The 22,971-nt window shown below is 35.3% G+C and overlaps 1 protein-coding gene across 1 annotated transcript; it reads left to right on the top strand.

Annotated features, from left to right (window-relative positions):
* On the top strand, window positions 1-17,698 carry LOC118752687. The gene is made up of 4 exons (XM_036487565.1): window positions 1-1,360; window positions 15,484-15,662; window positions 15,783-15,887; window positions 15,978-17,698. Exons 1-4 carry the CDS (start codon window positions 799-801, stop codon window positions 16,068-16,070), a joined length of 939 nt encoding a protein of 312 aa, XP_036343458.1. The 5' UTR covers window positions 1-798; the 3' UTR covers window positions 16,071-17,698.
* The last annotated feature ends 5,273 nt before the right edge of the window (window positions 17,699-22,971 follow it).

The following is a 22,971-nucleotide window of genomic DNA, read 5'->3' as shown; positions in this document are numbered from 1 at the left end:
GAAACCGGCTTTAAATAAACACATTCAGTGCGAATAGCTGGTATTCGCCTTTAAGGTCTCTTGCGGAGCAGAAGTGAATTGGAATTTAGCGCAACTGTTCGATTTTGCGAAAACTTACGAGTAAAACTGAGAATTTTTCAACAACTTGTGAAATTTGTTAAAGAAAAATATATCATTATCTGCAGATATTTGAAAAAGAACAAATCTTTTAATATCAATCAAAGCATTTTTTCTATTTAAACCGCACCCACTGCGAATGAAACAACCAAAGAGCATTTTAGTGCTACAATAATCACAGGAACAACATTTTTTTGTTGGTTATAACACCACACATATTAACTAAAAGCAAGAAAACACGAATAAAAATCAAACTTTTGCCAAAAGTAGTCAAGTAAAAAAGTAGCTAAACGCGAAAAAGTTGCGTGAGGCACGCAACGAATTGCAATTTTCAGCCATAGAAAATTTGTGAAAACCTTAAGTGAAAATTTTTAACGGCGAAACAGAAGCAAATACACATAGTGAAAGTCACAAAAGCGTACCCGCACTTCACGTACTGAATACATTTGAAAAATTACAACAACAACAAGTAAAAAAGCGAAATAAATTTTTTCCTGTACACCAATTGCATTTCTCGAGGGCAAAATTGGTGCTGCAAATTGTATTCGCTTAGCTACCCATACGCCACACGGCACTGACCATAAAATTGGTTCAATATTTACAGCAAAGCAACGCAACAACGGTGATAGTAACAGTGATACAAACAGAGTCCATACCGACGACGACAACAACAGCCTTAAAATGACAAGTGCAACAACCACAAATCTAAATCGCTCACATAGTTTTGTGAATGCGCTCAAGTGGTGGCCACTCCAGGGTCACAACCATCAGTCGAACAATGCAGCAGCATCGGCAAATGGCAGCGGTGGCACAGGAGGAGGCGGTGGCGGCGGCGGCGGTGGCGGTGGTGTTGTCGGCGGTGGCGCCAGTACGGCCAGCGGTTTAAGTTTATTGGCGCATTTACACAGTAAAACTGCGACTTTTGGCAGTTCGGTTGCAGTGCAAAAGCTGCGCGAATCCAAGTGGTTCAAACGCGATGAGCAACGTATTTTCTGTGCTGTCGTCGAATGTGGCTTCATTGTCGAAGTGCGCAGCGCAAACACCAACAACAGTACAACTAATAAACGTACTATGCGCAGCAATAGCAGCGGCAGCGGTGGCAGTGGTGTCGACGAATATGATGTGGACGATGACAATGACGATGAGGATGAGGTGGCGCTGCAGCTGCCACTGCGAGCGCAGGATGAAAACGAAACACCAATGACGTCATGGTTCGGCATTGTCCTGTGCAAAACGGCAAAAGGTGAGTAAACGAACGAAGGACAATTGGTGAAATATGTGTGTATGTATGTACATATGTATGTAAGTACTTATGTGCATAGGTAAAAAGTGGGTTTGTATGAACTAGTCGTACCTACGACAATTTGTGGCGCGGTTTTGGGGCGTTGAGCGTGTAAAATAGGGCTCAGCATACTGATACATTGCAATCGTGTTGTGTACTGCTAAATATGTATGTATGTACTTAAATATATATGTAGGTGTTTAAGTTTTTTACGAAGGCTTGAACAGTTTTTTAGGTCAGATTAAATGCTGGGGCCAATGAACAACAAGTGTATATGTATTTAACTCAAATACGTATGTATGTACATACATACATATGCATTGCTAAACGTATTCTCGTCAGCGGTGCAGATAATTTAGATGTAAGGCTTACATAAATACCTGTATTCCAGGTAGGAAGCGCGGATATTTAATTAGCAATTGCAGTGAGACAAACACGTTTTCAGTGGAAAAAAAATGAAAGTGAAAATTTACCTAATTAGTATACATACATACATATGTATGTACATATATTTGTAATAAAGCCAAGTTTTAATGATATACATACATACATATAAACAAAATTTGTACACTCATCCTATGACGCTGATGCCTAATAAACAACAATACATGGAGATTAGATAATTATTGTTAAATACTGATAGTCAAGGTTTAGATATGGACGGCCACGTGACGTTGTCGATTTTAAGAGATGATACAATTTTTATTTATGCATAAGTGCAAGCAAATTAATTATTTTTAAGACTTCAGATATTGAACTTCTGCTTAAAGGCTTTAAGTTAGATTTCTATTTAGTTAATTAACTTTTAAGTGCAATAAAAAATATATGTAGCGCACTTGTGCACAGGGTATTATAACTTTGTTGTTTGTAACAGCCTAAAGCAATCGGATAGATATAGACAAATGTATACATACATGATCAAAATGAAAAGATAAGTCGATTAAGCCATGTCTGCCTGTCCGTCCGTCCGTCCGCCTATCCGTGTACACGATAACTCCAGTAAAAATTTAGATATCTCGACGAAATTTAGTATACCTATACATAGGTTGCCCTTCAAGGTAGGTTTCTATTGAAAACGGGCGAAATCGGAAGGTAACCACGCCCCAAATCACGCGACCAAAAACTTAGATATTTCAGTAAATATTGGGTCCAAACTCTTCAAAATCAGCACGTGAAGTAGAATTTCGGTGCAAAATAATATTATTATGAAATTTTTGGAAAAGAGGCGTGACGCCGCCCACTCACGATAAAATACTGTATATTAGCAGCCGCATCACCAATCCTTACCAAACTCGCTACGAGCCGTGCTTAGGATAAAGCTAAGAAATCTGTTGGAAATCTTTGAAATCGGGCAATAACCACGCCCACCTCCCGTCATATGACGGCATTTTACAGAAACACGAAACTACTGAAGCTAATTGACTCAAAATCGATTATTTCAATGACCACTGAGCAGAAAATTAAATAATTATGACCAAAAATGTGTATCTCGGTAACCGATTTATCAATTTCTAACAAACTCGGTGCATTTAATACCCTTGGTACGAAAAAGCAATTCGTTGAAAATTATTCAAATCGGACGAAAACTGCAACGGCTTCCCGTGTAACGGTAATTTTCGGATATACGAAAACTCCGATATAATAATAACAGAAGGTTCATTTACTCCAAGTTAATACTTACAACAATATTTTAACAATAAATAAGACTGTTATAGACTTTTAGGAAGTTTAAAGAAAGTAGGAACGACGATAGTTGATACCTTTTTTTGTGCTAATTGAGTGCTTTAAGCGTGTCCTAGTGATTGAGAATAACATACATATGTATGTGCATGTGTATGTATATTTACGTATACATTTACATAGTACATACAAATCATTAAATTGTAGGCACGCGCCTCATTTAGACAAATTGCTGGTCGAAATGCTCCAAATTGATCGGTTTCGTAATTAGATTAAAAGACAGCATTGCTAAATAAATAAAAATAATAATAATTATTCCGTGGTTAAGTATTTGATTCAAATTGAGTGCTTTTAAATTAACAACGAGAACACAAGCAGTAAGCAAGTGATAAATAAAATCACGATGGGCTAAAAATATTTGCATGTGATAAAAACCCTACGACAAGCAGTTAGCAACAACGCGTTAATCAGCTGATAAATTCACGTGTTCTTTAATGTTACTTTTTACGGTTTTATTAAGCGAAAGACGAGCTTGATTCCGAATGTGTATTTTATTATCTATTTTTAGAACAACATATTCACATATACATATTTATGCACATCACTAATTGTGATTTTGTGAAAATAAAATATGTACAGCCTGCTTCACTTGAATAGGTACATTGCTTTCATTCAAGCACTTAGCATACATATTTTATGTATGTAGGGAAATAATTAAGTTTCCTCCACTGACGCCATTCTCGGCAACAGTTCGAAAAATTTACTTTTTTTTGTGACAAACACTTAATACATACATAAGTCGAGAACGAGAATAGATAGCGAAATGAAAGTAGCATTATCTTAAAGATATTGAGATGAAGAAAAAATATGCTCGTTGGATAAAAAAAAATTACCTAGACCCTTAGAATTACTTTAAAAATTAGGTTTTAAGTTTTTTTTCCTTTTCGGAGGTGAAAACTATACAACCTTTAATGTAATGAACCTTAAAAAAAAATTGCTTTTTTCGATTCTTGCGATCATGGATTCATTCGATTTTGTTACGCGCAAGTATTTTGAGCAATGAATCTTATTCCCTTGAATTTGTTCGAAGTCGTTTATAAGATAAAATTAGGGTAGTCTGGCACTATTTCACAATATGGAACAGTTTAGTTCAAATTTCAAATAGTGGAAACAGCGAACACTTTCTAGAAACAAGGGCAAATAACATCCTTTTAACATCTGTCAGATATGTATGCTAGAACCTTTCTCTTGAATTGGTCAGCGAAGTTTGGTAAGAAAATTGTATGACAACACCGTTTAAACGAGGAAAACGAAACAAAAGCTTCATTTCTTCAGCGACCACCGCATTTTTGAACTTAAATTTATTGTGTAAGTATGTATGTGCATAAACGCAAACATTTCTTGCTGAGATGAAAAAGGTGCAAGTGAGTAATTTATGTTCACTACATACTTATCAGAAATTACGTTTTACTCTTAATGAAATTTTAAACCACTGTCAATACAATTAGTGATGTGCTGAATTGTCGGTACCCAATACTTTAAAGAAGTACCGATTCAATACATTAAACCTTCGTCATGATATACATTTAAAATTTGGAAATAATTATTTCGCCTAAAGAACACAAAGGTACAAATAAGATGATGCTTTTTTCAAAAGATGAACAATGTGGATATGAGTGAAGCAAGCATAACGCATGCGGTGAACAAGTACGCCAAGCGTATCTCAGCAATATTGCCGTCATCAACAACGCCTTCTTGTACTTATCGCAACAGTCTTACCAACTACAAAAGTTGTTGTGAGAACATTATTAGGTTTTTTTCTAGCTCGTTATGGCTATGATATTTCTCTCTTCAAAGAACGTTTATTACTATTTGCATTATGACGACGTCAGTTCCAAGCTAATGTGTACTCTCTAAGTTCTGATAGGGTATATTTTTGGAGCAAGGGAACGGGAAATTTAGGGCAACCTCTGTAAGAAGTTTTAGAAATCCCCATTACGGTGTCTAATCGCACCATTGTCATAAAACCTAAAACACGCATTTACTATTTTATTCACAATTATAGGCTATATTAGCCCTATGAGCGAGGATCCCCTAAACCGGTTTGATTCCATATATTTGGCTGCTGTTCGCTCTTATTAGAAATTTCAACATATCGTTACCGAGTATCGAATGTATTGGATACTTTTCAAATCGGCAACGAGTATTTATCCATACTCAAAGGTATCGACCCAGCACATCACTAACTATAATCAACAATTATGACGCAATTTGCATACAATTTGCAAAAATACAAAAAAAAAATAATGACTTGTATTTGGGGCAATAAAAAGATGATTTATTCAGAGCAGTTTCAATTTAAATTAAGAAACTCATACATATGACTGGAACAAAATTACCCAGCATACTTGCTTAAGTACGAGTAAGCACGTCATTTGAAATGCTTTAAATAAACTATTATTCACAAAAGCGAACACAATCACATGTAGGTACCTATGTAATTATAATAAAATCACTGAGTAATCTAATCTAATTACCTGCCCAATAAACCATAAAAATGGTACATACAAACACAAATCAATCCGCTGCAATTTCAGTTTAAATATTGAAATTTTATGCTTTTGCATAAACAATCTCTACAACGCGCACTCTCTAAATAGTTGGTTACCATAACTGGTAAATAAACCTGAAAGCGCTTAAACAAAAGAAATAAAAATCTGACACAGCCGGTGCGAATATTCTAGAAAAACATGAACAAAAACCGAATGAATGAATGACGTGCCGGTTGGCACACTTCACCTTTAGCACATGAGAGTATTGGAGTGAGTTTAAGTACCTGAAAATACCAAAAAAATAATAACAGAAGACGGAGAGTACAAAAAGTATTAGATAGATACAGTTAACAGCAAAAGTCTAGATACACCATGCCTTTTTTAAATATTCACAAAATTTTGAACGCTAAGAGTTTTTTGTTTTTTTTTTATGGATCATGCTTTATACAAAATTAAGGAAAATTCAACGAATTTTCATCAAAATTTTCAATTTTTTTTCCAGTATGCAGTATTTTTTTAGTATAATAATGTGTAAAAACTGTGTGGCAAGAAATCGCATTGATTTTTAACACTTTTTCTGACGGTTCTACGCATTTTCTTCCATACGAAGTATGGATTCTATGTACTCGTATATGGAGGAAAATGCGTAGAACCGATAGATTTTTTATTTAATCAACGAAATTTCTTAGCCACATAGTTTTTACACATTAAAATTCAATACACTAAAACTGAAAGGGCTATAAAACTGCGTACTGGAAATTTTATTAAAAAATCTGATTAAAAAGTTGAAAGTTTTGATGAAAATTCGTTGAATTTTATATAAGGCTTAAAACCTTGGTTTATATAATTTCGTTTGAAGCGTGATCCATATTGTTATAAAAAATAACAAAAAGATTTTAGTTTTAAAAATTTTGTGAATATTTAAAAGAGATGTGTATCAAGACTATTGCTGTTAACTGTACATACAAGTAAGAAAATAATAACTAGAACTCACAGTAAGTGCATTTTGCTAAGAAATAATGTACCTACATATGTACATATGTAGATATGTAATAGTGGCTCAAAAACTATGCTGCAACGAACTGCAAAGTCTGTGAAGATTCAAACAGAAAAATATATGCATGTACATATGAACATAAGTATGATTATCGCAATCTCCGTCAGCTAACTATAGCAAGACCGATTTCAATTCGAACTCGTGCAGCTAAACAAACAGACTTGCTCTGCAGAAACTGGTACGCATATGATGGGGAGGCAGGCAGGTGCTTTTGGGCACTAATTTTATTTGCCAACTGTGGCGTATCGTGTGGCGCTATGTACATACATACATACGTACTAAATTTATTTGTTTTATTATCTACTTGTTTTTTAAGTGGTGTTTCAATATGGGAATTTGATATATAATTTGTTTTATTACGTTGTCAAATCGGTGCTCGAAGAGTGTGAGGCGTACTCTTAAAATTACTTAAAAACTCACCACTGTGTATTTAAAATATCGTGCTCTCTTAAGTCAATAAATGTGTGTTAAAAAGTGCGCTCACTCAAATGCATATATACTTACATACAAACATATAGAAGTATGTATACTATAGTCACGTACATATCTTTCATATCGGATAGCAGTTTATTACAAATTTATTACATTTTTGTTTGTATGGCGGAATAAATTCTTGAATCGGGTAGGTCTTAGGGGTGATTACTGTGGTGAAATAACTAACATATGGGGTACAAATGTACATACATACATCTGCATAAACGTACCTACTTAAGTGCATTATGTCTGTATATAACCGTTTGCTTGTAATAATAGTCGCGTGCTTTACATCTATTGCAATTTAAATCGCTTGAGTAAGTCTTATTTATATACCCGTCGATTGGTACTTTTATTTACTTTAGTTGTGCGCGAATGCGATAAGAGCTAAATTAATTTTACAACATTTAAAGGAATATTTTACTCTGTATTTGCACTGAATTATTAACTATCATTTCTTTAGTTTGCGTTGCAAGTGCATATTTGTATATGTATAGATACGGTGACCATATTAACCAATGTAAAATAAAGGACATTTTTTTCAAAATGATTTGCGAATACATTTATACAACTTGTATGATAAAAGTTCCTCACCCATATCGTAATTTAAATCAAATATTTGCCAGTTAATTAACCTATTCTGAAAAAAGAAGCCAGCACAGAGTAGTTCAAAATTGGAAGCTAATGTTCATAATACACCGTAGTCTTCATTTTTTAACCAATTTTTACTTAAAACCAAAAAAAAATGTAATTTGGTGAAAATTTTTGTATAACATTTCAAACATTTTTTTGTAATTTTTGCATCTAGTCTTTGTTATGTAACATTTATTAATTGCACCAGGAAAATACATTTTCTTCAAAATTGCCACTTTTTCTGCATTAAGAAATTTAATATACCTAATCAAATAAAAATTCACAAATCAGGCTCAACTGGTCTCTCACAAATATTATAAGCTTTCATAAAAAAATTAAGGCTCCAGGGAATTACGAACACTAAATGCCAGTTTTAAACCACTGTGCAGCAGGGGGTTTATTGTTATTTTTCAGTGGAACTGGAAACTCAGCGTGCAACACGATCCTGGGCACAACTTTCCATGCGCTTTATAGATTGTGCAAAGATTACCTATTAAATACAAACCCTTAAGTGGGGTGCAAAACGAACTGGCGAAGGTTTTCTTTATATTATATAAGGAAAAAAAAATATTTTTCATATTGTGTTTAAAAATTTACCTCTGAAAAATGCAGAGCTCCTTCATTTTGAAAAAAATTATAAAGAACCGGGGGTTAAAATAAATGAATGTCCTTTAAAATAAAGAACGGATGGTCACCGTATGCATAGATATAGAGACATGTACACTTACAAGTAACTTTTGTGCAAGTTTTACTCCCACCCAACTGGAAAAAGGAAAATAACCATAGGTATCTACATACATATGTATTACTTAGCTAAGTAATTCGGAAATATTATATGCAAGATACCCAGTCGGTAATATGGGGAGCGCTTCTCTGGCGGACAATCTCAATAGGCATGTCGCTGCGTGTCTGCCATAAAATTTAATTTCTACCGCATCAATATTTCATGCAAACTTTTCCCTTCTAAGAGAACTCCGACACTTTGGTCACTCTATAGAAAAAAAGGAGAGCGCATGGGAAGCACATCGCTTTAAAAGATGAAAAAGTGGCCCCAGAAGCCCCTCCTATTTGTTATCGATAAAAGGTACTGATTTGTTATCGATAAAAGGTACCGATTTGTTATCGATATAAATTATCGATTTGTTATCGCCGTGATTATCGATGAATTTATCGATATCATTAGTAATAGATCTATCGCCATTCTTATCGTTCTAATACACGGGTCGTATTTTTTATTCGCATGCGCAACAACAGCATTTGCTCGAATTAACTTTCCTCTCTAGCTCCTACTTTTCACGAAATTATGAAAAAAAAATGAAAATTAAATGAAAAAATGTGCTTCAGATATTCACATAGGTATACAATAGGGTGTTCGATTATTCGCCTTTTTCCAAAACCGGTTTTCGAGTTATTCGAATTCCAATTTGAAAAAAACCGGTTCTCAATTTTGAAATTAAGAATTATTATTATTTGTCATAGTTTTCATAAAGAGAAAATGCTTAAGCGCTAAACTTTCATTTATTGGAATTAAATATGATACACTGTTCATCCCCCAATAACATAGGATACACATAGGTTTAAAACTATTTATGAGTTTCCCTTAAACCGGAAAAAGTTTGAAAAACTCGAAACTTTTATTGAGAAGTCAAGATTTGTATGAAACGAAAATGTGGTTCATTCGAAATTCGAAAAATCAACCCTGAAACCCTGTTTGGAAAAAGCTTTCTATGTGCATATGTATATACATACAAACATACAATATAAGAAGACATAAAAAACAAGCAAAACAAGATGCACGAATTTTATCAGCGGAGATGATGCCGGAAGGCGAGCAAAATATATTTATATTTTTTTTATATAAAAAAAGTTACTTAAAATAACAACAGAGAATCACCACCACAATCAGCCACATGGTTATAAATTATTTAATCGAATTACACTGTTAGGCAGCCATTTTGGGGCCTCAACGAAATAGTGCTCAAACGTTAGTATTTAAACACAGAAAGGATTTTGCTCTCACCCCTTCACAATTATTTACCGTGGCTTGAAGTTTCCACATTTGGTCACAAATTAATCATTTTAAATGAAATTCTATGAGTGCGCTAAAGGTGATTCAAATTTTAAAGTTGACAGAGTAACTCGGAATTGAACAAGTTGTTCAGGCAGAACTCTCGATTCTTCCTTTAAGGTTGCTGTTTTGGGTATTTTCAACCAGAAATGGTAGATTGTTTTCAGCCTAGGTTCGATTACGTTAACAAACAGAAAGAAGCCAAATTGGCGAATATTTTCTAGTCGAAACATATGAGACAAGGCGAATTCATACAAGGTGGTAGCGGCAGCCCAAAAACAAAAAAAAAACTACACTAACAATTTATACCTACGCACTATGACAATCAGAACAAAACAATTTTACAACAAACACAACATTTTGACAATCAAGACAACTGCAGCTAAAATCTAACTTCGCCGGTAACACCACCTTATTCGCCTGATATGAGGCAATTTTTGGTCTTCTTCTCGCGTCCAAAATTTAAATTAAAAGGGAAAATAATGCTTAAAGCAATAAAAGTCAAATTTTATTAAGTCATTAGGAAATATTGTTATGCAATACGAATTTTAAAGGTATTTGGAAAAACGGGTATACATTTTTTTTTCATTTTTAACTGACTTCAAAAAAAAAGGAGAAGTTCATGTGAATATTTTTTTAAGCATGTACCCGGGGATAACTTTGGACCACGTGAACCGTTTTCGATTATTCTTTTTTTTGTAGGAAAGGTAGTACCTCAAAGGTGGTTCCCCACTAATTTGGTTTAGTTCCTATCACTGTGTGATGAAGAAATTAACGGTACTCGAAAATTTTTATGCTTATGCTGGATTTCCACCAGGTATTAAATGACAAAAATTTTAATCACAGAATCGTGCATTTTTTTATATGCCTCAAAATTTTTGTCATTTCAATGCCTAGTGGAAATTTGGCATAAGAAACAAACAATTTCAAAATTCTACTACATTTTATCACAAACTGACAATTGTGTTTGCCTGTCAATATTTTTTTTTTAATGTAAGCGACTAGTAATTGTATTTAACAATTTTTATTTAAAAATCACAAGTGTTCACTAATTGCTTGTACAGTGAAAACATCATTTGTTTGAATATGACTATAGGCTACAACTGCACTATCATAATAGAATTAGGCTTCTTTTTAATAGGTTTGTATGTATTTAATTCTCCCTTGTTTACAATAAAATTATAAGTCATTTATTATGTTATGTGAATGTAGCTGTTGCTTTTCTTATAGGTTTTCTTTTTTTAATTTTTTACTTTTACTGATACTCAGTCGCTATTTAAGTGAACACGAGTTCTAACATGTGCAACATGGGCTCAGTGCGGAAGTTAAGTCGCAATCGAAAGATAAAAATTTACAAAAAAACAAAATAAAATGATGCACTTGCCAGTATTTAGACAATATCTACATACATTCAAACATATGCCAGTATTTAAGTAACGTGCGATGAAAATGTGACTTGAACTCAAAGGTATCAGGGGCTAAGAAAAAACAAAAGTGCGCCTCTGACTTTAATTAAGTGTGCATTAACACAACTTACATACAGTGGTCGAAAAAATTATAGCCGCACCACATTTTGACAAGTTTTACCGTATTATTTTTGCTGTTATTTAATTTTGGTTTTTGCTTATAAAAATATAGTTCCTTCTTTAACAAAACCCGTGTAAATCCAAGTTTCCAACTTTGTGCAATATTAACAACAAAAAACTTTCGTAAAAATTTGGAACTTTTTTTATTTAGATTTCCTAGTAAGATTCTGAGTATGCAGTTTTGTAGCCCATTGAAAAGTGCAAGTTTAAAAGGGCTAAAAATTCCCGTTGATTTTTTTTAGAATTTTTCTACGGTTTTCATCCATATAAAAATAAATTGTGTGTGTTCGTTATATGGAAGCAAATGGGACAAAAATAAATAAAAATATTCTACTAGAATTCAATGGGCTGCATACGCAGAATCTTTCTAGGAAATCTAATTTAAAAAAATCGTAGTTTTTACGAAAAATTGTTGTATTTTTTTTAATATTGTACAAAGTGTGAATCTTATATAACAACAAAAATACTACTTATGTTAAAACTTGTCAAAATGTGGTGGGGCTATAATTTTTTCCACAACTGTATGTAGAACTACATATTGTACAATAGAGAAAACAAAATCTCAAGGATTGTAAAGTAAAATTTTTGACCTGTGTCGCACATCTCGTCCAATATCAATTTAGAGCATATGGGTTCTCAGCACTGATTAGCCGAGGTCACTGTTCAGTAAATTACTAATACACTGATAGGACCCTTATTATTAACCTTGCGGGTAGTTATAGAGAACAATCACATTTGTGGATTACAAAAAGGCAAACTTAAAGTGGCAATAACAAAAAAATTTAAAAGTTTAATCGAGCAATATTACGTTAATTTAGAATAAAAATATTGTGAATGAACATGCATGCGTATATACATTTGTATGTATGTATATACATAAAAGTATTAGCTAGGACAGTTGGCGATAGATATGTCACGTAGGCCGCAATATACATCAGTTACATACAAAACTACATATAATTTTATTGATTTGTAGATTTAAAAGCGATTATGTGACTTGAAATTTAATTAAATGAATTATAAATTAAATACATATGTATGAACAAATTGTATGTGCATACATATGTCTGTATGCATTTGCACGCTTATAGGATTTATTTGTTTACTTGCAAAATGGTAATTATGGTTGGAATGTGCACTTTAATGCTATTTTTAGTTTTTCTTTTTTTTTTAACAACAGCAATAAAAAACACAGATAAAGCTTGTTTACCAATCAAAAAGCCGGCTGAATTAAAATTATGTAATCAGAGAAATAAAAAGCACATAATAGGAATAGTAAAAGCAAATGAAAACAAGTACCTAATAATATTTAAGCAAAAAATACAACCGACTTCAATGCTCATACAAGCATTTTGGAGTACCGTTAATTTCGTCATGATCGATTACCGATAAAAAAAAGAGACTTATTGAAACAATTTATGTGGTGCAAATTATTTGGTAACACAGATAAAAACAAAAAAGAAAAATATATACAAATTTAATTCAACATTATTTAAAAAACAATATTCCGATGAATTGATACCCTTCCTTCTTTTTTGAAATCGGTTAAAAAAGTAAAAAGTAAAAATTTTATACAACATTTTTATATTGTAAAAAACTACAAAAAAAATCAACAATTAATAAAAATAAAAAATTGTATTCAAAATTTTGACAATGAATCAGTCGGTTCAAAAAAGTAAAAGCTAAAAACTTAACAAATAACACATAAATATGTCCAAATTCTATTTTTAATATTTTTTTTTTAAATTTTCCTTTTTCGACACTTCAACATTTTTTTCTCAAAAACTGGACGTGCTTAAAAAACTGTGTAAATTCACTTCAAATCAGCATCACAAAATCTATAGGATGAGCTCGGTCCCGTTTTCGAGAAAAAATACTACCAAATTTTGTTGAACCGTGTAATTTATTGTAAGAAACTACAAAAAAAAAATAAAAAAATTCAAAAACCAAAAAATATATAAATTTTAAAACTAATTACAGCTCAAAACGCCAGTGTTAGTATAGTAAAAACTTAAAAGTTTTATAAAAATAACAAATATTTGAAAATAAACATAACAAGTAATTTTTAAGCCAAAAACAAAAGCGACTCTCGATCGGATCTAAACCAAATTGGTATGGGACCATCTTGGAGGTATCACCTTTCCTTTAAACATGATATCGTGGTCCAAAGTTATGTGGTAACATACATAAAAGAAAAATTCAAAAATATTCCGACGAATTGATAATCTCCTCCTTTTTTTGAAGTCGGTTAAAAATACATATGTACATATACATATATGTATATCGACGACTGAGTGGAAGATCGAATTGGAAATCTCAGGAAATTTTCCAAGAACACCCAATTTTTGAACCATTTGCTAAGATAAGGCGTTCTTAATACAAATCCTGAGATAGGGCGTTTTACAATCAAATTCTAAGATAGGGCGTTCTTGAGCTATTTTCGTAGATAGAACGATTTCGAAAAATAAGCAAATGACAAGTTTTGGCTATTCTTCCTTTGTCTATTGAATGTCCATTAGTTTTTAATAAGTATGGCGCACTATATAACCAAAACCATTTATGTCAAAATTTCAAACTTTATAAAAGATTTATAAAAATCCGACAAATTTCAATAAATGTTCATCAAAATTTCAAATTCTAGGTATGCAGTTTTGTAGCCTATTAAATTTTTGTATGATAAAGTGCATGTTTGATTGATTTTTTGCCCATAGTGCTATTCGTTTTCCTCGATATAAAAAAAAAATTTCGAAGATACTTTTATGGAAGAAGTTTGAAATTTTGTTGAAACTTTGTCGAGTTTTCGTAAATAAAATAATTTCTTATAAAATCATTAAAGGTCACGAAGTGTATATGTATCTGGAGTGGTTGAAAATTTAAGAAAAACAAATAATAATTAATTGAAAAAAATAAAATAAATAAATAATAAAAAAAAAATATTTTTAAAACAAGCTTTCTAAATTCATATGAACTAAATCGAACTATAAATACGGTGGTATCAAATATCGCGACTTTTGCGCCACTGCGCAATTTAATTCATATTGCATTTGTCATCGGGTTCTGAGCTACATAAATTTTTAAATTTCAAGTGTCTAGCTCATCTGGAAGTTGGTTAGAAATCGATTGCAAGATTTTACCCAAGCAAACATGCATAAATACATACATACAAGCATAGCAAGTTAAAAAAACAATAAATAAAAAAGCGCGGTAAAAAACGTTAGCTCCAAACTAGCAGAATTTAAAACACATTCACGGAAATCTCAGCGCTCTTAATTTGAAATGAGTTTAATATGGTTAGTAAATATGTACATAGAAAAAGATTTTTCTAGCTTTATCTGTGTGTATAGGCAGCATTACTAAATTAAATAACAGATTTAGTTGCGCCAAGGTGGCACAGTGAACTTGGATCAAGTATTGTTTAATGCTCTCCCAAACATGTGTTGATTTATGACTGCCTTTGAAAAAAAAGCGTTGTTAGATAAAAGCAGCAAGCAAATAAATAGATAAATATACATACATACATACATACATATGTATATATGAAATGCACTTTGGCTATAACTACTGCGAAATTTATTTGAGGCTAAAGAGTACATTTATTTCTGAGTGCAAATGCTCAACATCCAAGCAATCAAGATGAAATAATTCCTTTGTTTTTAAGAACATTTAGGAAATGTACAGAATTTTTACTACATACATACATACATACATATCTCTCTTTGGCAAAGGGTTCATCCGCTTAAATTAACACAATTTTGTTGTAAATATTTATGATTTGGATGTAGAAAACAAATATCTTAGCGAAAAACAACGAAATTGAAAACAAAAGTATTATTAGATGACAGCTACAAGCGCATAGGGGTACCCCTATGGGAACGATTAGTGTTGTTGCCACAAATGCAAAATTTAAGGATATTAACAGGATATGAGGGTTTTACCCGCCCCCCACCCCCCCTATATACAAATATTCGGATATCCGAATATATGCTTATTCATCAACAATCAATAATAAGTGCTTCAATTCTCTTTATTTGCAGACAATAAACCCAAACCTGAAACCATTGAAGTATTCACCGTGAAAATTCGTGAGAACGGTACATTCAAAATGGTCAAACTAACGCTTGAGGATATCTGGAATCAAGGCTGGGAACTTCGAATTAATAATTTCGCCGACAAGGAAAAATCAGCGCATAACGAAAAGGACATACGCAATCAGGTAAGCAGCTGCCAAAGGACATATTTATATTAAAATTAAATATTCCAATAAAGAAAGTATATGTATGTATGTATTTATTATAATTATTAACATATTTCTACTTTGATTATACACGCACAGGTGTCGTTTGCGCGCAAGGCCAGGCATAGTTTGTGGAACAACAACAAGCATTTTGTTTATTGGTGTCGCTATGGCAGTCGTCAGCAGGATGTGCGGAAGCGCCAGGTTAGTACAGAAGCATAGCGAGCTACAAACGTTTTTAGTTACATATGTATGTACTAATTTATTGCATTGCTACTCTTTCATTACGCGCAGATGTCCGAGTGCGTTAAGTGGGGCAGCGTAGGCATGAACGCCGGCATGCTGCTGCTGATGAACAAGCAAAAATCCTACTCCACATCCAAGTGAGCGGATGATCTGCCTGTGCGGCTAGCAGCGTAGAAGTTTTCAGATTTCAGCAATTCCACAAATCCAGTGAGGAGATTCGCGCTTGCAATCAAACGATCAATCAAACAAAATGGAGAGAGATAAAGTGAAAAATATTGTACTGAAGACAAAAAAAACACAAAACAAAACAAAACAAAAATGAAAAGACCACAAAAATTTTAATATAAAGAACGTGTATGGCACTAATATTAAAGTTGCATTGATTTTATGAGCATATCTACATACATACCTATGTATGTATGTATGTATATGCTTATGTATCAACATTCATACATATGTATTTGTGTGATAATGCAATGTTTGTAGGTGATTTGCTGTGCGATTGATATTGATATTGTTAAAAACACACGCAACTGTATTCAGTGATAAATTTTTAGAAATTTGGCGCTCGAAGCTCTATGAAAATTGTTTATAAAAAATATTATAAATTAAGTGCGCAGGCGCCAGTGAATTGTAAATTACATGCACATGCGAAGAAGGAACAAGTATTTAATTTTGTCGAAAAAACCCAAAGCAAATGTTTCAAAATAAAAAATGCAATTATTTGAAAATCACAAATGTACTTCAGAGCAAAAAAAAAAAAAGCAAATATAGCAAGGAGCTAAGTTACCAAGGTATTATGAATGCACAGAGCAGCAGTTTAAGTTATTTATTTTTTATTTTTTATTATTTCCTTTTTTCTTAAGTTAGATAAGTTGCGCAATTGTGGTCAAATCACGCGAGAGGCAGAGAATACACGTTCTCTTATTTTTCGTCTTTATTTTCCTGGTTGCTGATGATCGCTTTGGTTGCATATACATACATACATATGTACATGCATGTAGTATGTATTCTAGATATATAGTAGTGAGCGCGAATCGATAGCCGAACCCTAGGTGACCCAGGTGATGATACAACATTCACATACATATGCACATGCATACCTTGTTAATATATATTACTCACAAACATACAAATGTATGTATATCGATGGTACTCTGCAATAACGAAACAACTCGAAATTTCATATATTTCAGTAGAGCCAATTAAAGATTTTTTTGTTTCGTAACTTAGCAATAATATGTCTTGGAACGTAATTTTTCAAATTATGACTTTATCTAAAGATTTAGTAAATGTTGGGCTGCAAAAATACGAAATAAGTAACAACTAACTAGTAAGTAGTAAAACGAAAAAAATTCCATTTGTATTGCTGAACAACGGCACAAAACGAAAAGTGTCGTTATTTCACATAACAGCACGACTAACCTATCGAGAGTTTTTGACTTATGCCTCTGCCGGATTGGTAACCACTCGATTTGGCACAGAAAAATATGGTTAGTTATAAACCTAATCTGCTATATATGTAACTAAAAACTATGAAATTTTGAGTTGTGCCGTTATTGCAGAGGACCGTCGATATGTTGTCACCCTTAATTCACAAATGCCCTAACGAAGAATTTTTTTTATTTTACAGGAGAAACAAAAAAACACTTTAAAAGTAGTATCACTCACAGGTAGGACCTTTTAAAAAGTGATGTCCAACTCGTAGTTTTTGGTACTAACACTTTTAAATTTTTATTGTAGGTGTATTTTAATACATCCTACCAAAATCTGTGAAAAACGCAATTTCGAAAATAGTGTTGGTTAGGGCATTTGTGAATTAAGGTAAAGATGTATATTAGGGTGAATCAGACCATAGAAAAAAAAAACAATCGGGACTGCTTTTCCATCGGAGCTATGAAATTTATTATATTTTGAGAGTTCCGCCAAAATATTTCGGAAAAATATTAAAATTTAAGCGAGCTGCATCTATTTGCAAACACCTCCAAATAAGGTGTTTTTTATATAAATAAAATTAATTCTTTTAAATATTTTTTCCAAAAAACCACTTCAGATCATAAAAGAGTTTAAGCTTAAAAGGTCTGCATAATTCTTAATATATTTATGGAAATATTTTGCCAGAAGTCTTAAAATAAAAAAAAAGTTCTATAATTCCGGTGGAAAACCGCAAGTTTTTTTTAGATGAGGCATCCTAATGTACCTACATATATGTATATAGAAAACATTAATGACCTGAAACTTGTACGTAAACATTATTTACTGCACATACACACAGTTATTTAAGGAAATATACATACATACATACATACAAAGACGAAATGGCGCGCTTTGCCAGTCATCTCTGCCACGAGTATTGCATTTCGCTACTCGTACTGATACACACTGTGAATTTCTAATATTGAAAAAGACTTGATTTCTATTTTTTAAGATTTAAGATTTACTAAAGCGACCACAAAACAAACTTTACCATCGTCAAAGTATGCGAATTAAAAATAAAACAAAAATAAAATGTAAAAATTGTAAACCCTAACACGAAATAAACTTTAAAAGTTTGCCCCTATTTGTTTTTGTTGTGGTCTATGTACATAGAACTGTACATGTAGGTATAAATATCAGATATTTGTTAAGATACTACATTTTTGATTTTTAATTGTTTAAAAAACAAAGTCGATGTAGCTCATAATATTTGTTGCAGTTAAGCTTTAACAATAAATTTTTTTTCGGTTGAAGACCGTTGGCGTGGTAGCCAAGTAATTGTATACTTAATCCATAAAAAACATACATACATACATATAAATCTTACAACAATGCTAGTTGAAATCGATGTGATCTGTTTTGTTAATTGTAAAACATAAAGAAAATAAAAAAAAAACATTAAAAAAATCTGTTTCAGAAATACATACATACATGCATACACACATGCAAATATGCATAACTAAATACATGCATACGTATGCATGGATATATCATCTAGTAACACATAAAATGCGAATTTAATGTATCGCAGTATTTATTGCTTAAATTAAACGTTATAAAAATCATAAGAAATATCGTATTGTATTTGTAGAAACTGTAGATTAGCGCGTAAGTCTATAAAGCGATAAGCCGCTCGTATATATGAAAAGCTTATGATATTAAATTATATAAAAAACATTTTTTTTGCATCGAAATTTGAATAAAGGTTCGTTTTTTGACAACAATCATTCCGTGAAATTAATAAGAAAATAAAAATAAATATTTCCATCTCACATTTTAGCTAAGTGCATGCCGCGCTTCTCCTCTGATTTATGGTGTGCGGCTTGATGTTTGTAACACTAATGAAAAGACTATTTGCAATTCTACGCCGACTCCGAACGCCGGATGATTTTTTGTGAGCTTCGTTATGGCAGAAACACACTGGGTGATTTGCATTTGCCTGTCGATTGGCAACCGCTATTAGAAAACACTTTTTCTATAACTAAAGCTTGGGGATTAAGCCCGAATTCTACCGAATGGAAGTCCACACCTCTAACCACATGGCTAAGGTGGCCGCGAATTGTTGATAAATAGCATACAAAACTTAACAGTTTCAGCTGAGTACATGAAGGAGCTATATCACAAAAACTAGTACCTGCACCATCGGTGGAATGGGAGATACATATGTATATGTACTTATGTATGTATAATGGGCCTTGTACAATTGATTTTAACGGTCTAAATGAAGGAGTTTTAAATAAAACCTCAAATCCGAACAAACACTTACATATATGAGACATATGAGGTATAATATTGGCAAGATCTGTGGCCGATTGTTCGTCTCTATGAGGAAAAGGTTCATAGCTAGGTTAGCACCGCGGGTCTCTCGGGCCAGTCGAAGCACTGTGGCTTCGATTACGGCAATCATAGATCGATAGTTGTTGTTGTAGTTGCTGTAGCAGCTACTTAGCCCTGCCTATATCGGCTTGCCCCTTAATCGTTGTCGTTGTAGTAGTTGTTGTTGTAGTGGCTACAACAACCCCGCCCAGATCGGTTAGTCCCTCAATCGTTGTCGTTCAACTCAACTAACAAGAGACCCAAGACGGGTGCAACTTCGATAGGGTCTGTTCATAAGGACAGAGGCGTTAGTTGAGTTCGGTTCTGTTGGCATCCGAAGAGATGTCTCGAGTCATGGGGTGTCTCTCCGCATGCCGGGCACTCGTTTGGCACATCTGCGTTTAACTTGCTCCGGGACGAGTTTAACCTGCTGCAGTAACCGGAGCGAAGTTGAGCTATTCAATCCCAAGATGGTCGGTTCTACGGTACCAGATTCACTCGGAGAACATACTCCGTTTAAGGACCATCAACACAGCAGCAACCCCCCAATTGTTTTACCATGGGAGCATAACCCACTCCGTACACTACTGGTCCGAGCCGACATAGAACAAAATCCCAGGCCCTGGATCTGTAGTGTTTGCCACCGCAACGTACACCGCTGCAACAACTGGTGCCATCCAAAGGCATGCTCAGGACTTCGGCACCACAGGGAGTGGATAACGATTTTGTTGCGTCGTGCTACAACAACCAACAACAAACTCGTAACTCCACACAACTAACACCCGCCCAACCATCAACCAGTGGACAGCCCCATGCACGCAACCCAGGATATCCACCCAGGACAGATGGTTCTGCAGCGTCTGCACCAACCTGATAAGGTGCAACTCAACATCGGTTAGGTGCAATGCATGCAAAAACTGGTGCCACCTAAAGCGCTGCTCAGGCCTAATGCACCACCGAGAATGTAGTACTGGCTTCATTGCAGCCTGCTGCCCAGCCGCACCACAACGCCCCGTTCCAGTGCCTCCAACAACACACACGCTGACGCAAGCATCAACGCCATCACCGGTGGCGACACCAGCGGCTAACCCACCCTGTCAGGGACCAGCACGTCAGGCTCCAAAGGCACCTCAGGCACAACCATTAGCACAGGCAGCACGCCCGTACTCACTCTCGGCGATCCAGGAGACCAAACTCCACTCCGGCTCGAGCCTCCAGAGTCAGAACGAGTTCAACGTACTCCGAAGAGCGGAAACGCCTTCATATTGCTTAACGCGGTTCAATACCGGCTCATTACCCCCCGAACTGATACCAACGATACATTCATTGAATGTCAAGGTTTGGGCATCAGCCCAAGAGGTGTGGAGCTAGATATCTTCAAGGCTACGGCTACAGGCTGTCATCTCATGTTGTCCGAGCATCACCTCCATGAAGAAAGCCAGCATAACACCATGCTGTCGAAGCAATACCTCGTGGGTTGTCACCGAGAGAACCACCCCAACAACGCCTTGCTTCAAAACGAACCGCCCCACGACATGTGAGACGACACCTGCACGACTGGAAGACAGACATTGAGCCATACGTAGACCATCCATTCGACGTAGCAAGATACAGAGCGGCGCTCAACACCCTACACAGCGATGTGGTCAGAACGAGCCTCAGCACACGCAATGACAACATCGTCTTAGGTGGTCGACCGCCACCCATAAATTTAGAGGAATCTGAACTGCCCAGAGAGACCAGGTGAACCCTAGTACAACTCCGTTCGGGATGGTGTCACCGACTTAACAGCTACCTCTACCGACAAAATGCACAAGTGGCAAACACCTGCCCCGCATGTGGGCAAGGTACCCATGACCTCTTCACATGCACCTCCAACCCTACGACCCTGGCACCAGAAGCGCTCTGGACCGCGCCTATCGACGCTGCCCGCTTTTTCGGCCTCAGGCTTACAGAGTCGGAGGATGAAGACGACGATATATGACAGAACCTGGGGGGTTGAGCACTGCTGCTACAAGACCAACAACAACGGAGTGTGACCACAGAGTCGAGATCCGAAGCGATGCTTGAGCTATTTTAGCCGACAGTTCACACTGCATCCTCCGGCGGACAAAGCCAAACGTCAAGTGACTAGAAGGCTGCACAAACTGCCTCTTGTTTTTACCAGCGGCGAAGTGAGGGTAGCCACCGGGAACGCGAAAGCCTCCAATGCCATAGAACCCGACGGAATTTGCATGCTGATGCTGAAAATTTTAGGTCCTGCGGGAGTGGATTACTTAATCATTTGGAAAATGGAGAGAGTGGTCCCACTGCTCAAAGCGGGGAAACCGTCCAACAAAGGAGAGTCTTACCCGAGACGGCATTCACAGGAGTCGGACTCGGGTTATATAGACTCTCGACCCGTGAATGCCGTTCTGGGCACACAACCACCAGACATGGACGGGACAGAACTTTGCCAGCCTCGGGAGGCCCGCACCACAATAGCCCAATTTCACACTGGCTATTGCAGCAGGCTGAACTCATAGCTGAACAGAATAAATGAAAATGTGACCATCCAGTGTCCGGCATGCGGAGAGTCGCCACATGATTCACAGCACCTCTTCGCATGCCCCCAAAACCCCGCCCAGCTAACGCCTCTGTCCTTACGGACAGCCCTTGTTGAAGTTGCGCGCGAGGTTTAGTAGCCGCTACAACAACAACAACTGCCGCTGTGGTGTAGTGGTAAGCAGTGCGCGCTTTCACTCATCAGCACCTGGGTTCAAGCCCTGGTCAAAGCAACATCGTAAAAAAATATAGAAAAAAGTTTTTTCTTAACAGCGGTCGTCCCTCGGCAGGCAATGGCAAACCTCCGAGTGTATTTCTGCCATGAAAAACAGCTTCTCATAAAAATACAATCGCCGTTCGGAGTCGGCGTAAAACTGTAGGTCCCTCCGCTTTGTGCGACAACATCAAGGCGCACGCCACAAATCGGAGGAGAAGCTCGGCCAAACACTAACATATGTGTAGGCGCCAATCTATTATATTATATTATTATTATTACAACAACAACAACAACAACAACCTACAGGTTAACGCCGACACCGAACGGCGATTGTATTTTTATGATAAGCTGGCAGAATTGCACTCGCGAGATTTGCCATTGCCTGCCGAGGGGCGACCGCTGTTAAGAAAAAACATTTTTTCTATATTTTTTTGCGATGTTGCTTTGACCAGGGCTTGAACCCAGGGCCTCCGGAGTGGAAGCGCGCAC

Source organism: Rhagoletis pomonella, unplaced genomic scaffold, assembly GCF_013731165.1.
Source record: "Rhagoletis pomonella isolate Grant_MI unplaced genomic scaffold, Rhpom_1.0 Rhpom_scaffold_01745, whole genome shotgun sequence".
NCBI lineage: Eukaryota > Metazoa > Arthropoda > Insecta > Diptera > Tephritidae > Rhagoletis > Rhagoletis pomonella.
This window is presented reverse-complemented; position numbering and strand designations above follow the sequence as displayed.

Excerpts from the sequence above, each read along its gene's own strand:
- LOC118752687 (XM_036487565.1), top strand. The coding sequence starts at position 799 with ATGACAAGTGCAACAACCACAAATCTAAATCGCTCACATAGTTTTGTG. Across the intron at positions 1,361-15,483 it reads CCTGTGCAAAACGGCAAAAG|ACAATAAACCCAAACCTGAA; the intron begins GTGAGTAAACGA and ends CTTTATTTGCAG. Across the intron at positions 15,888-15,977 it reads AGGATGTGCGGAAGCGCCAG|ATGTCCGAGTGCGTTAAGTG; the intron begins GTTAGTACAGAA and ends CATTACGCGCAG.